Source organism: Pelophylax lessonae (genome assembly GCF_965119305.1).
Source record: "Pelophylax lessonae genome assembly, chromosome: 5".
Taxonomy (NCBI): Eukaryota; Metazoa; Chordata; class Amphibia; order Anura; family Ranidae; genus Pelophylax; species Pelophylax lessonae.
This window is the reverse complement of record NC_138772.1, coordinates 397,421,699-397,434,817: the sequence shown is the minus strand read 5'-3', so window position 1 is coordinate 397,434,817 and position 13,119 is coordinate 397,421,699. Positions and strand designations below refer to the sequence as shown.

The following is a 13,119-nucleotide window of genomic DNA, read 5'->3' as shown; positions in this document are numbered from 1 at the left end:
CCCCCATGTCTGTTAGGTGCGGGCTCCCTGGTAGATCCCTGTTGGGGGTTAACATGCCTTATGGGCTGCGGGGGGGGGGGGGGACTCTCCCCGCTCTACTGTGAGAATTTCTCTGGGAGCGATATGTGTGCAGACATGTGGCAGCGGCGGCCGCTATTGCGGTCCGCCATTTTTTTGTAATGTGATGTGGGCGGCCAGTTTATTCTGGACCTGGTGCAGCGCTGTGTTTTGGCGCCAATCTGCGCCATTTTGGCGAGGACATGCGTGCTCCTTTTTTTTCGAGCACATGTCGGCGGCCATCTTACTGTAGCCTCTTTCCCTTATGCCGAGCAGCCATTTTGCCGTAGCCTCATAGGCTATATAAGTTCAGCCGGTTCTTGCATCACTTCCTCTCTCTGGAACAGCGATCGGTGGCAGCAGCCTGTTGTGCTCTCTCCAGGTTTTTTCCTCCATTGTACTGTCCTTCCTAACTCAGTGTTCTCTGTCCCTGTGGGGTCACACGCTCGCCGTGGTGTTAAAGGGCCAGTACCTCTTTTTTTCTCTCATTCCTGTTTGGGCATGGATTCTCAGGATAGCAAGTTTCCCCCTGCCCTGGTGGGGGATCAGGGGGCTGCTGCACCCCCCGAGGGGGCTGATTTGGCCACTGTAGTGGCATCCTTAGTATCTCAGATGCATGTGCTGATGGCTGAATGATCTGCTAAGAGGGCCAGGTTATCCATTTCCTCTGATTCAGAGGGCGATGTGGCTGCTGTGGCTGGCGTGCCCTTCTAAGGGTCTCGCTCATCTCTGGACCTTATGGGGTCTGAGGGGGAGGCAGAGGTGGAAGGGGTTGACACTTCTCCCCCTGGCTCGCCTGAAGAGCTTGCTCTCATGGATGAGCTGATTGCCTCCATTAAGGAGACGCTGCACCTGGAGCATGAGCCCACTCCTCCTGCTAGGGTGTCCTATTTTGGGACACACAGAACCCGCAAATCAGCCCAGGTTTTTCCCTGCCCTGCGGAGTTTCATCACACTGTTAATGAGCAGTGGCGCAATTTAAAGAAGCCCTTTACAGTGCCTAATAAGTTTAAACTGCTTTATCCATTTGCGCCCTCCACCGACGAGCGTTGGTGTGTGGCGCTCCAGGTGGATCACGCTGTAGCCGTTTTGAACAAGGCTACCCTGGTTCCTACTGAGGATACTCCGGTTTTCCGGGACCCTACGGACAGGAGATTGGAGTCTCTTGCCCGTCATGCATACATGGTTGCTGGCTCTATGCTCAAGCCTATTTTTGCTTCGGTTATGGCAGCCCAGGCGGTGGCCGATTGGACGAAGGTGCTAAAGCACACCCTGGTGGCTGATTCGGCTCCGCCGACCACGCTGGCTATGGTGGATCAGATCCATCAGGGAGTCATGTACTTGTGTGATGCGGACCTGAATTTGGCCCCTTTGGCTGCACGCCTGTCTAGTGTTGCGGTGCTCAACCGTCGTCTGATATGGCTGAAGAGTTGGTCGGCCGACCAATCATCTCGCAAGACGGTGGCGGACTTTCCCTACGCTGGTTCTCGCCTTTTCGGCGAAGCTTTGGATACTCTAGTAAAAGGAGTTACTGGGGGCAAGAGTACTCTCTTGCCACAGAATCCCAAGAACAAGTCCTTCCGTGGCAAGCGGAACTCCTCGTTTAGGCCCTCTCAGGGGTCCTTTCGTGCCTTTCGGTCGCAATCCAAGGGCAAGCCCTTCAAAGGCCAAGGCTCACAGAAGAAGCCGTGGGCAGGCAAGCAGAAATCCGGTCAAGTCGGTTCTGCAACCCATTCCACTTCCGCCTGAAGGGACGCCTTCACCCGCTTCTGGGGTGGGGGGGCGTTTGCGCGGTTTCCTCCAACCTTGGCTGGTCCGCATCCAGGACAGATGGGTTCAGGAAATCGTTCGATCGGGTTACAAGATCGAATTCCTTTCTCGGCCGGCGGGCAGATTTTTTCCCTCAAATCTTCAGCTGTCTCCGTAGCGCTTGCAGGATCTGCGCCAGGCGGTGCAGGACCTGCGGGCCCAGGGGGTGGTGGTTCCGGTGCCTAGCGATAAAGTTTTGCCTTCTACGATGGTCGGAACGGCTTCAGGGCCGTCCGGTTCGGGTTCAGACGGACAATGCCACCGCGGTGGCTTACATCAACCATCAAGGGGGCACCAGGAGTGCCCGAGCGGCTTGGGAAGTGGCCGACATTCTGTCTTGGGCCGAGACGCACGTCCCGGCAATAACGGCAGTTCACATACCGGGGTGGAGAACTGGCAGGCGGATTATCTGAGCCGCCAGACCCTGGACCAGGGGGAATGGTCCCTTCACCCGGATGTCTTCCAGATGTTGTGCGCGAAGTGGGGTTCACCGGATGTGGACCTGTTCGCGTCTCGTCTAAACAACAAGGTGGAATGGTTTGTGGCAAGAACGCGCGATCCTCGGGCGGACGTTTTGGTGGCGCCCTGGCATCAGTATCGTCTGATGTATGCCTTTTCCCTGATTCAGTTGCTGTCCAGGCTCCTTCGCAGGTTAGCCTCGGAACCGCATACGGTGATTCTGGTGGCACCGGACTGGCCTCGCCGGTCTTGGTACGCAGACCTCGTCAATCTGGCAGTCAAACCTCCGTGGCGCCTGCCGCTTCGGGAAGACCTTCTGTCTCAAGGACCGATATTCCATCCTGCTTTAGTCGCTGGCTTTAACGGCCTGGCTGTTGAAGGCCAGGTCCTGACGGATATGGGTCTCTCCCCTGAGGTCATTCCCACTTTGCTCAAAGCCTCTTCAGGGAAGATTTACTACTGTACTTGGAAAGCGTACTTTGCCTGGTGAGTCCAGGGGGTATTCCCCTCGCTCATACTCGGTGTCGAGAGTGTTGGCTTTCCTCCAAACTGGAGTGGACCAGCGTTTGGCGCTGGCCACGATTAAGGGCCAGATTTCTGTGCTGGCCGTTCTTTTTCAACGCCCTGTGGCGTCAAACTCGTTGATTCGCACCTTTGTTCAGGGGGTGCGCCATTTGGCCCCTCCACGGAGGGAGCCTTTGCCTCCGTGGGACTTGAACCTAGTTCTGTCCGCGTTGCAACATGCTCCCTTTGAAAAGATCAGGGAGATCTCGTTGCCTCTGTTGTCCAAAAAGGTGGCTTTTTTTTGGTGGCGATCACTTCGGCTCGCAGGGTGTCGGAGCTGGCGGCTTTGTCCTGCAGCTCTCTCTACTTGGTACTTCACAAGGATAAGGTGGTCTTGCGACCTAACCCATCCTTTCTTCCGAAAGTGGTCTCGGATTTTCACCTCAATGAATTTTGTGTACTCTTACTGCTATGCTACCAAACTGAGTTGGGAATGCTGGTGCAGGGAGGTATTGACTAGTGGGACAACCCCTAGGGGTGTGGTGTCTATGCTAAAAGCTTTTGTTATTAACAAATCTTGTGCCTAGCTACTCCTGCGGAGCAAAGGTCAATACCCATTGGTGAAGACTTGTGAGTGGGCGGCGACTGTCGGAGGACTCAGAGAAAGGATTTTTACGGTAAGATTTTACAAAAATTCAGTTTTTTGTTGTCCATTCAACTGAAGGTGGCAGCATAACACAAGTAGTCATGAATATTGACTCACATGTGTCCTGTGATGTACTCCAAAAAAGACTTTGCAGGGAAACCAAAAATCATAGTTTTTTTTTTTTTTTTTTTTTCCCAACAGTGAAGAAATTACACTTTGCTACAATGTAAAGTAGTGTGTACAGTTTGTATAACAGTGTAAATTTGCTGTCCCCTCAAAATACCTCAACACACAGCCATTAATGTCTAAACAGCTGTCAACAAAAGTGAGTACACGCCTAAGTGAGAATGTCCAAAATGGGCCCAATTAGCCATTTTCCCTCCCAGGTGTTACGTGACTCGTTTGTTTTACAAGGTCTCGGGTGGGAATGGGGAGCCGAAGTGTTAAATTTGATTTTCTCTCTCTCTCTCGTCACTGAAAGTTTAACATGGCATCTCATGGCAAAAAACTCTAAGGGCTCTTTCACACGGCCGCTTCGTGTGAAAGCTCCGCTGCGGGACTTTTTTTTTTTTCACGGAGCGGATGACATTTGTGTCATCCGCTCCGTATGCCCGCATATCATCCCATCCGTTTGCGGATGATATGCGGACATAATGTAAGTCTATGGGGATTGCGGATGTCAGCGGATGACACCGCTGACATCCGATTTTCCTTCCTTTCCGTTTTTTGAACGGAACAAAAATAGGGTTCTGTTCCGTTCCAAAAAACGGAACAGAACTGACAGGAAGAAAATCGGATGTCAGCGGATTGTATTCCGCTGACATCCGCAATGCCATAGACTTACATTATGTCCGCAAATCATCCGCAAAAAATAGGATGATTTGCGGAAATACGGAGCGCCCGTGTGAAAGGGCCCTAAAGGTTCTGAACAAAAGAATTGTTGCTCTACATAAAGATGGCCTAGGCTATATGAAGGTTGCCAAGACACTAAAACTGAGCTTCAGCATGGTGGCCAAGGACATACAGCAGTTTAACAGGACAGGTTCCACTCTGAACAGGCTCTGCATCATATCCAGAGATTGTCTTTGGGAAATAGACATATGAGTGCTGCCTGCATTGCTTCAGTGGTTAAAGGGGTGGGGGGGTCAGCATGTCAGTGCGCTCAGACCATATGCTGCAAACTGGATCTATTTGGTCTGCATGGCTGCCGTCCCAGATGGAAGCCTCTTGTAAAGAAAGCTCGCAAACAGTTTGCTGAAGAAAAGCAGACTGAGGACATGGATTACTGGAACCATCTCCTGTGGTCTGATGAGACCAAGATAAACGTATTTGGTTCAGATGTTGTCAAGCATGTGTGGTGGCAACCAGGTGAGGAGTACAAAGACAAGTGTGCCTTACCTAAAGTCAAGCATGGTGGTGGGAGTGTCATGGTCTGTGGCTGAATGACTGCTGTCAGCACTGGGGAGCTACAGTTCATTGAGGGAACCATGGATTCCAACATGTACTGTGACATATTGAGACTGGGCAGCAGGGCAGTATTCCAACATAACCCCAAACACACCTCCAAGACGACCACTACCTTGCTAAAGAAGCTGAGGGTAAAGGTAAGGGACTGGCCAAGCATGTCTCTAGACCTAAACCCTGTAGAGCATCTGTGGGGAATCCTAAACCTGAAGGTGGCGGAGCGCAAGGTCTCGAACATTCACCAGCTCCGTGATGTCACGGAGGAATGGAAGAGGACTCCAGTGGCAGCCTGTGAAGCTCTGGTGAACTCCATGCCCAAGAGGGTTAAGGCAGTGCTGGGGAAAAAATGGTGGCCACGCAAAATATTGACACTTTGGGCCCAATTTTGACATTTTTCACTTAGGGATGTACTCACTTTTGTTGCCAGCGGTTTAGACCTTAATGGCTGTGTGTTATTTTGAGGAGACAGCAAATTTACACTGTTATACAAGCTGTACATTTTACATTGTAGCAAAGTGTCATTTCTTCAGTGTGGTCACATGAAGATATAATAAAACATTTACAAAAATGTGAGGGGTGTACTCACTTTTGTGAGATACTGTATATGAAGAAAACTCAGTTGGCAAGGTTCTATCATGAATTCACTATCCTGTATTCCTGTCCTGTATAAAGATTAAGATCAGGGCTGTCAAACTCGGTTTCATCGCGGGCCGCATTTTAAAGCCAAGCTAAATGTTCTTGGTGAATATGTTCTTGGTCGAGAAGCAAAAATATGACAAATCAAATAACACTCTTTTTTTTCTTTTCTGTTTTGTAGATGTTGGGTCTAATAATTGTGGTTACTATGAACTGCAGGCAGTTCTTACACACCAGGGAAGATCAAGTTCATCAGGGCACTATGTTTCATGGGTTAAAAGGAAACAAGGTAACGCTTCCTGCAGCTGCTTAGTGTCTTCTTTATAGGGTACATACTCATTTGTGTTTGGTCACCATGTGATCCTAACACATTTATGATTGTAATCCATACTAAAAATACTGTGTCTATATCGGGTGTATTGTATAGTTTGGGAACCTGCATGCTGTCTGAAATGAAAAACTATGTAGATCTGGCCTAAATTTGAAGTTAAGTCTGCTTAAACTTTGCTTCTTAGGTTCATTGTAGGATCTCGGTGCCTCTCTATATAATGTAGGCAGCTGGTGGGAGAAAGAGACAGGGTGCTGTACATAGGTTCCTGAAAACATCACAGCACCCTGCCTCAGTACCTCTCAGCCCTGTTGCAAGTGGTGGGCTGGCACTTAGAAGCTATGCAAATATCAAAATGCCTTGAAGGGTGGATTTTATATTCAGGAACAGCAAAAAACAAAATCATACCTAGATGGCTGCAGAACTGATCCCAGCTGCAGCTGTCACCTGCCGGCTCTACCATGAGAACAGAACAATCAAACACCACTGATCACTCTGTTCTCCCTAACTCCCCTCCCCTCTCACTCTGAACAGAGAGGCTCTCTGCTCTGCCCCTCCAGTGCTCACTGGAGCTCTGGGGTGTGGAGGGGCAATAAGGGCTGGCTCAGGCTCTCTGCAGCATGCTGACAGGCTAAGCAAGCTGCTGAACCAGGCATCTGGGTGGATCCCAACTGTAGAGTTGGAATCTTCTCGAGCTCGGACCAGCTGAGTGACGTCGGCCAACAGTGGGCTTTGGCATAAAATGGTTTACAGCAGTGCAGAACCAACTGCATTCCTGTGATCCATAGGAGAAGAATAGCCAAATTATCTTTATTCTGGAGGGTTGGGCATTCCTAAGCAGGCTGCATTTGCATGCAAGTCTGCTCAAGGGAATTCCCTCATGTGATGCTTATTTATGATTGAAAGAATTTAGATCAATTTGAGTTTCATCCATTGAATGAAAGCGGCGGGCCATGGACCATTCAGCTAGGGGGGGGGGGAACATCGTCCAACCAGGAAATTAGGTGAACAAATTGGGGGAAAGGGGAGTATGACTGAAACGTAATGAGGCTATCGGCAAGGTAATATAGCATAATATAAAATATGTGTGAATCCTTTCACAACATAGTAATAATGTAATACATAGAGCCAATGCCTAAGTAACCCTAAATATAGGGACAAGGATAAAAATAAGGGGGCAGTTGGGACTTTAAATGAAGTGCATACCAATGGTTGGGATAGGTAATATGGCTAGAATGATTGTAAAAGTGGGTCCAACAACATAGTAAAAGAAAAACTTGATTTTAATGATGCAGGTCATCAACAATACAATATAAATATCCAATAGAGCATGGGTACATATCTATAGAAATGGATGGACATTGCAGTGTAAACAACATACAGTAAGTATATGTAAAACAGGTAATGACAATTGGTATAGCACCTCCAAATTCATAATATAGACAGACATCAGAGCAGATTCCAAAATTGTATATATTGAATTTGTACATAACATAGAATGTGGTAATTCCAGGTAATAGAGTATCTGATTATATAGAAAACATCATGGACTTGACGCGTTTCGTGGACGCACATTGCCACTTCATCAGGAGTCGATATTTTGTAAAATTCTAAGAAATAATAATAATATATATGCATAAGTAATAAGGATCATGTTAATGAATGCCAATTAGAATGAGGAGAAAAGGTAGGAGAGGGAAACGGGGGGAAAAAGAATGACCCCCATTTTAGCCCCAATCACTTACGTAATGATACTAAATTGGTACTGAGACTATGTGGACACTGCATGTCCCCCATGGGAGCTGAGGGCGCACCGGCAGGCGGGCAGGAAGAACATATGTGGATCATGGTGAAGGCGTGTCAGGATATGAGATAAGGCTAGCCCATAGTGGTGAACAAATACAGTATCTGTAAAGAGAAATATATATGTAGTCTATACATCTGGGTATAATGGTAAACATCAATAAAGATAGTTGTATATGTTAAAGGGCGTCATATTACTCATAACTGGAGTATGATGAACAAGGAAGGGAACTTATAAGTGTGTGTGACAAGGGTGTAAGCGAGTGGACCGTGAAACCACCAGACAAGTATGCCATAGATAGGTGAGGGAGGAATTGGTGAATACCATTGTCCATAAGTCACGTGTAAACAGGAGGTAAAAAGTCCTTAAGAATAATTGTGAAGAAAGCCAAGCTGATGGTGATATTGTAAGCCAGTGAAGAGCAGATAAGGAGAAAGTTGGAAAAAGAAAAAGTGAAAGACACCAGAAGTGAGGTGCACCAATAAGAACTAGATTACCATGTGAATTATTGCGTGAGAGTCCAAGAGCCGCCTAGCAAGGTGAGCCCAGCGTCACGATCGTGTAAAAGCCTAATGCACCACGGGAAGGGCAACAGCCGTAAGGCGTTACCGTCCCGCGGGCTGGCTTATGTACACAGGTGGAACAGAACCTCGTCGGCGAGATGGCGCCAAAAAGACGTCATGCGTCGGCGGGAGGCGTGGCGCCGATGCGTGGTGAGACCGCCCACCCTGTCCCCTACGCTAAGAAGCAGAGGAGGAGAGGGAGGACACGCAGCACGCATCGCAGCTCCCGGGGAACAGACCAATTGTCACACAGAGAACAATCCAAAGAATCCCTAATGTATGGAGTACTTAAAATTGGTATTAAGCAATGATCCAAAAATTATTAATAAAATGTTGGCCATGATACAGGAGATGATGACACTTATAATCAATTAAATCGCATGATGTGGAGCCACTGAATAAAAATATGAAATATGGTAATGTGTAAGCCATGAAACCAACCAAGCAGGCACTTCCATCCCTAAATCACTATAGACACAGACAACGAAAAAAGTTGGGACTTTAAATGAGGTTACGCCTGGCTAGGGCTATGTACCTCCATCCCTGTTTCTTGAACAAATTGGGGGAAAGGGGAGTATGACTGAAACGTAATGAGGCTATCGGCAAGGTAATATAGCATAATATAAAATATGTGTGAATCCTTTCACAACATAGTAATAATGTAATACATAGAGCCAATGCCTAAGTAACCCTAAATATAGGGACAAGGATAAAAAGAAGGGGGCAGTTGGGACTTTAAATGAAGTGCATACCAATGGTTGGGATAGGTAATATGGCTAGAATGATTGTAAAAGTGGGTCCAACAACATAGTAAAAGAAAAACTTGATTTTAATGATGCAGGTCATCAACAATACAATATAAATATCCAATAGAGCATGGGTACATATCTATAGAAATGGATGGACATTGCAGTGTAAACAACATACAGTAAGTATATGTAAAACAGGTAATGACAATTGGTATAGCACCTCCAAATTCATAATATAGACAGACATCAGAGCAGATTCCAAAATTGTATATATTGAATTTGTACATAACATAGAATGTGGTAATTCCAGGTAATAGAGTATCTGATTATATAGAAAACATCATGGACTCGACGCGTTTCGTGGACGCACATTGCCACTTCATCAGGAGTCGATATTTTGTAAAATTCTAAGAAATAATAATATATATGCATAAGTAATAAGGATCATGTTAATGAATGCCAATTAGAATGAGGAGAAAAGGTAGGAGAGGGAAACGGGGGGAAAAAGAATGACCCCCATTTTAGCCCCAATCACTTACGTAATGATACTAAATTGGTACTGAGACTATGTGGACACTGCATGTCCCCCATGGGAGCTGAGGGCGCACCGGCAGGCGGGCAGGAAGAACATATGTGGATCATGGTGAAGGCGTGTCAGGATATGAGATAAGGCTAGCCCATAGTGGTGAACAAATACAGTATCTGTAAAGAGAAATATATATGTAGTCTATACATCTGGGTATAATGGTAAACATCAATAAAGATAGTTGTATATGTTAAAGGGCGTCATATTACTCATAACTGGAGTATGATGAACAAGGAAGGGAACTTATAAGTGTGTGTGACAAGGGTGTAAGCGAGTGGACCGTGAAACCACCAGACAAGTATGCCATAGATAGGTGAGGGAGGAATTGGTGAATACCATTGTCCATAAGTCACGTGTAAACAGGAGATAAAAAGTCCTTAAGAATAATTGTGAAGAAAGCCAAGCTGATGGTGATATTGTAAGCCAGTGAAGAGCAGATAAGGAGAAAGTTGGAAAAAGAAAAAGTGAAAGACACCAGAAGTGAGGTGCACCAATAAGAACTAGATTACCATGTGAATTATTGCGTGAGTCCAAGAGCCGCCTAGCAAGGTGAGCCCAGCGTCACGATCGTGTAAAAGCCTAATGCACCACGGGAAGGGCAACAGCCGTAAGGCGTTACCGTCCCGCGGGCTGGCTTATGTACACAGGTGGAACAGAACCTCGTCGGCGAGATGGCGCCAAAAAGATACTGTATTTGTTCACCACTATGGGCTAGCCTTATCTCATATCCTGACACGCCTTCACCATGATCCACATATGTTCTTCCTGCCCGCCTGCCGGTGCGCCCTCAGCTCCCATGGGGGACATGCAGTGTCCACATAGTCTCAGTACCAATTTAGTATCATTACGTAAGTGATTGGGGCTAAAATGGGGGTCATTCTTTTTCCCCCGTTTCCCTCTCCTACCTTTTCTCCTCATTCTAATTGGCATTCATTAACATGATCCTTATTACTTATGCATATATATTATTATTATTTCTTAGAATTTTACAAAATATCGACTCCTGATGAAGTGGCAATGTGCGTCCACGAAACGCGTCAAGTCCATGATGTTTTCTATATAATCAGATACTCTATTACCTGGAATTACCACATTCTATGTTATGTACAAATTCAATATATACAATTTTGGAATCTGCTCTGATGTCTGTCTATATTATGAATTTGGAGGTGCTATACCAATTGTCATTACCTGTTTTACATATACTTACTGTATGTTGTTTACACTGCAATGTCCATCCATTTCTATAGATATGTACCCATGCTCTATTGGATATTTATATTGTATTGTTGATGACCTGCATCATTAAAATCAAGTTTTTCTTTTACTATGTTGTTGGACCCACTTTTACAATCATTCTAGCCATATTACCTATCCCAACCATTGGTATGCACTTCATTTAAAGTCCCAACTGCCCCCTTATTTTTATCCTTGTCCCTATATTTAGGGTTACTTAGGCATTGGCTCTATGTATTACATTATTACTATGTTGTGAAAGGATTCACACATATTTTATATTATGCTATATTACCTTGCCGATAGCCTCATTACGTTTCAGTCATACTCCCCTTTCCCCCAATTTGTTCAAGAAACAGGGATGGAGGTACATAGCCCTAGCCAGGCGTAACCTCATTTAAAGTCCCAACTTTTTTCGTTGTCTGTGTCTACAGGAAATTAGGTGGGCGCTATCTGATTTCCTGCAGGTATTAATACACACTGTGAGAAGCTCACAGTGTGTAGTGAAATCAGACCAAGCAATTTCAGTACAGGAGAGGAACCTATGCAAGACTAAAGGTAAGGCTGGATTACAGCTTTAAAGGGCTTTGTATACTGAATGCTAAGTTACTTGTAGCACCCCTGCAATCTGTACACTGTCTGTCCTTGCGTTAATGAGGACCACTTTTACTGCAGTCTGTATTCGTTTTTTACACCACATGACCAGCACTTTTAGCGCATGTATTAACCAAGCCCCAGATGACAACACATGCATGGCTCCTCCGATATTGATGCCTATGTATGCAGTGTTAAAAAAAAAAAATTCTGAGCAGTGGTCGTAGTTCAATGAAATGTGTATGTACCCTGCAGAAATATCATTTAGTAGTTACGTATTTTGAAGAGGTTGTGTTGCTTGTCTGACATACTGTATCTGCTTTATCTTTTTAGATGACTGGATTAAGTTTGATGATGACAAAGTGAGCATTGTCTCTCCTGAAGATATACTAAGGCTGTCAGGAGGTGGAGACTGGCATATAGCTTATGTTCTACTTTATGGACCCCGACGAGTCGAAGCTTCTGAAGAGACCGAACAATAATGACATTTTGCTGTTTTAGTCATTTTTTTTTTTTTTTAGGTGTGAAATAAATGTTCCACAGTTAGAATCTCCTGCCCCTAAACTTTTTTGTTTTAGACAGGGATGTGAATTGTATAGTTCAATTCACCACGTCCTGCAAAGCTTGAGAATCTACATCATTTATACTGCAAAAATTGTGTCAAGGTAAAATATTTTCTTACCAAGTCTTAAAATAATTTTTTAAATTGGAATCTGATGCCAAATGGCCTGCCACTGCACAGTGGTGCTAAAACATTATTATTATTTTTTTTTTTACTTTCAATGTCTGGAACAGAGGCCAAAAAATATTTATTGCACACCTACAACTCATCCATTGTTACTGTTGCATGGTTTATACCACAGTACTTACCATCCTTGCCTTATCTGACAGTACTGCCAGGAAGGAAAAAAGGATATGTGTTGCCTCATTGTAACAGTGCTGCTTCCCATGACTGACGACGTGGCCACACTCGCATCTGTGTCCAGCCTCAGCTGACTTTCTGGTCCGGGTTGTTGCTGGCATCTCAATGACTTCAGAATAAAATTGTGATCAATCCTCTTGTCTCCTTTTATTTGAATACCTCTTGGTCTGTTCTAGTGAATGGAGGATTTAAATCTAGCATAAAATATTTGAAAAAGTAATTGATATTAGTTGTTTGTTTTTTGTTAGGGTGTTAATACTACTGAAAAGGGAAAATAGGTGCGCGAACCTTAGAAAAGATGAAAGTAATGTGAAAGCAGCACTGCAAAACAAACTAAATGTGGAAAAATAGTAATGTATGAGACATAAAGTTTAGCGCACCAAAGTGCGCTAAACAAAATAATGAGAACAAAAGTTCATGGGTGATATCTGTGATGACAACAGTAAACACAAAACCTCTATTTCAAATATTGCAAACTAAAAAAAGTCTTTCAATCCAGGAAATAAGGTGAAGGTTGGGGGGTGTTGGGAGGGGGGTGTTGGGAGGTGGGTGTGGCCTCGTCCCAAATAGTGATCCAAAGTGATTCTTAATAAACTTGAATACACATGTGAACACCCATTGATAGGAGTGGACTCTTACCACAATGTGGAGAGATGTGAGCATATACTGTGATATATCCAGAGGTCCCAACTGATCGGCTGGATGATGTGATTCTTAAAATAGAACGGATCAATCAGCTGCTTCCAAAATGGGGGGATCAGA

The 13,119-nt window shown here is 45.2% G+C and overlaps 1 protein-coding gene across 1 annotated transcript in view; it reads left to right on the top strand.

The window, feature by feature from the left end:
* USP14 (ubiquitin specific peptidase 14) overlaps positions 1-12,491 on the top strand; it is a 63,698-nt gene extending 51,207 nt beyond the window's left edge. Inside the window, exons 15-16 of the mRNA XM_082257489.1 lie at positions 5,757-5,864; positions 11,769-12,491. Coding sequence (XP_082113615.1) covers positions 5,757-5,864; positions 11,769-11,917 — 257 coding nt within the window. The 3' untranslated portion in view covers positions 11,918-12,491. The remainder of the gene's footprint in view (positions 1-5,756; positions 5,865-11,768) is intronic.
* Positions 12,492-13,119: the final 628 nt, after the last annotated feature.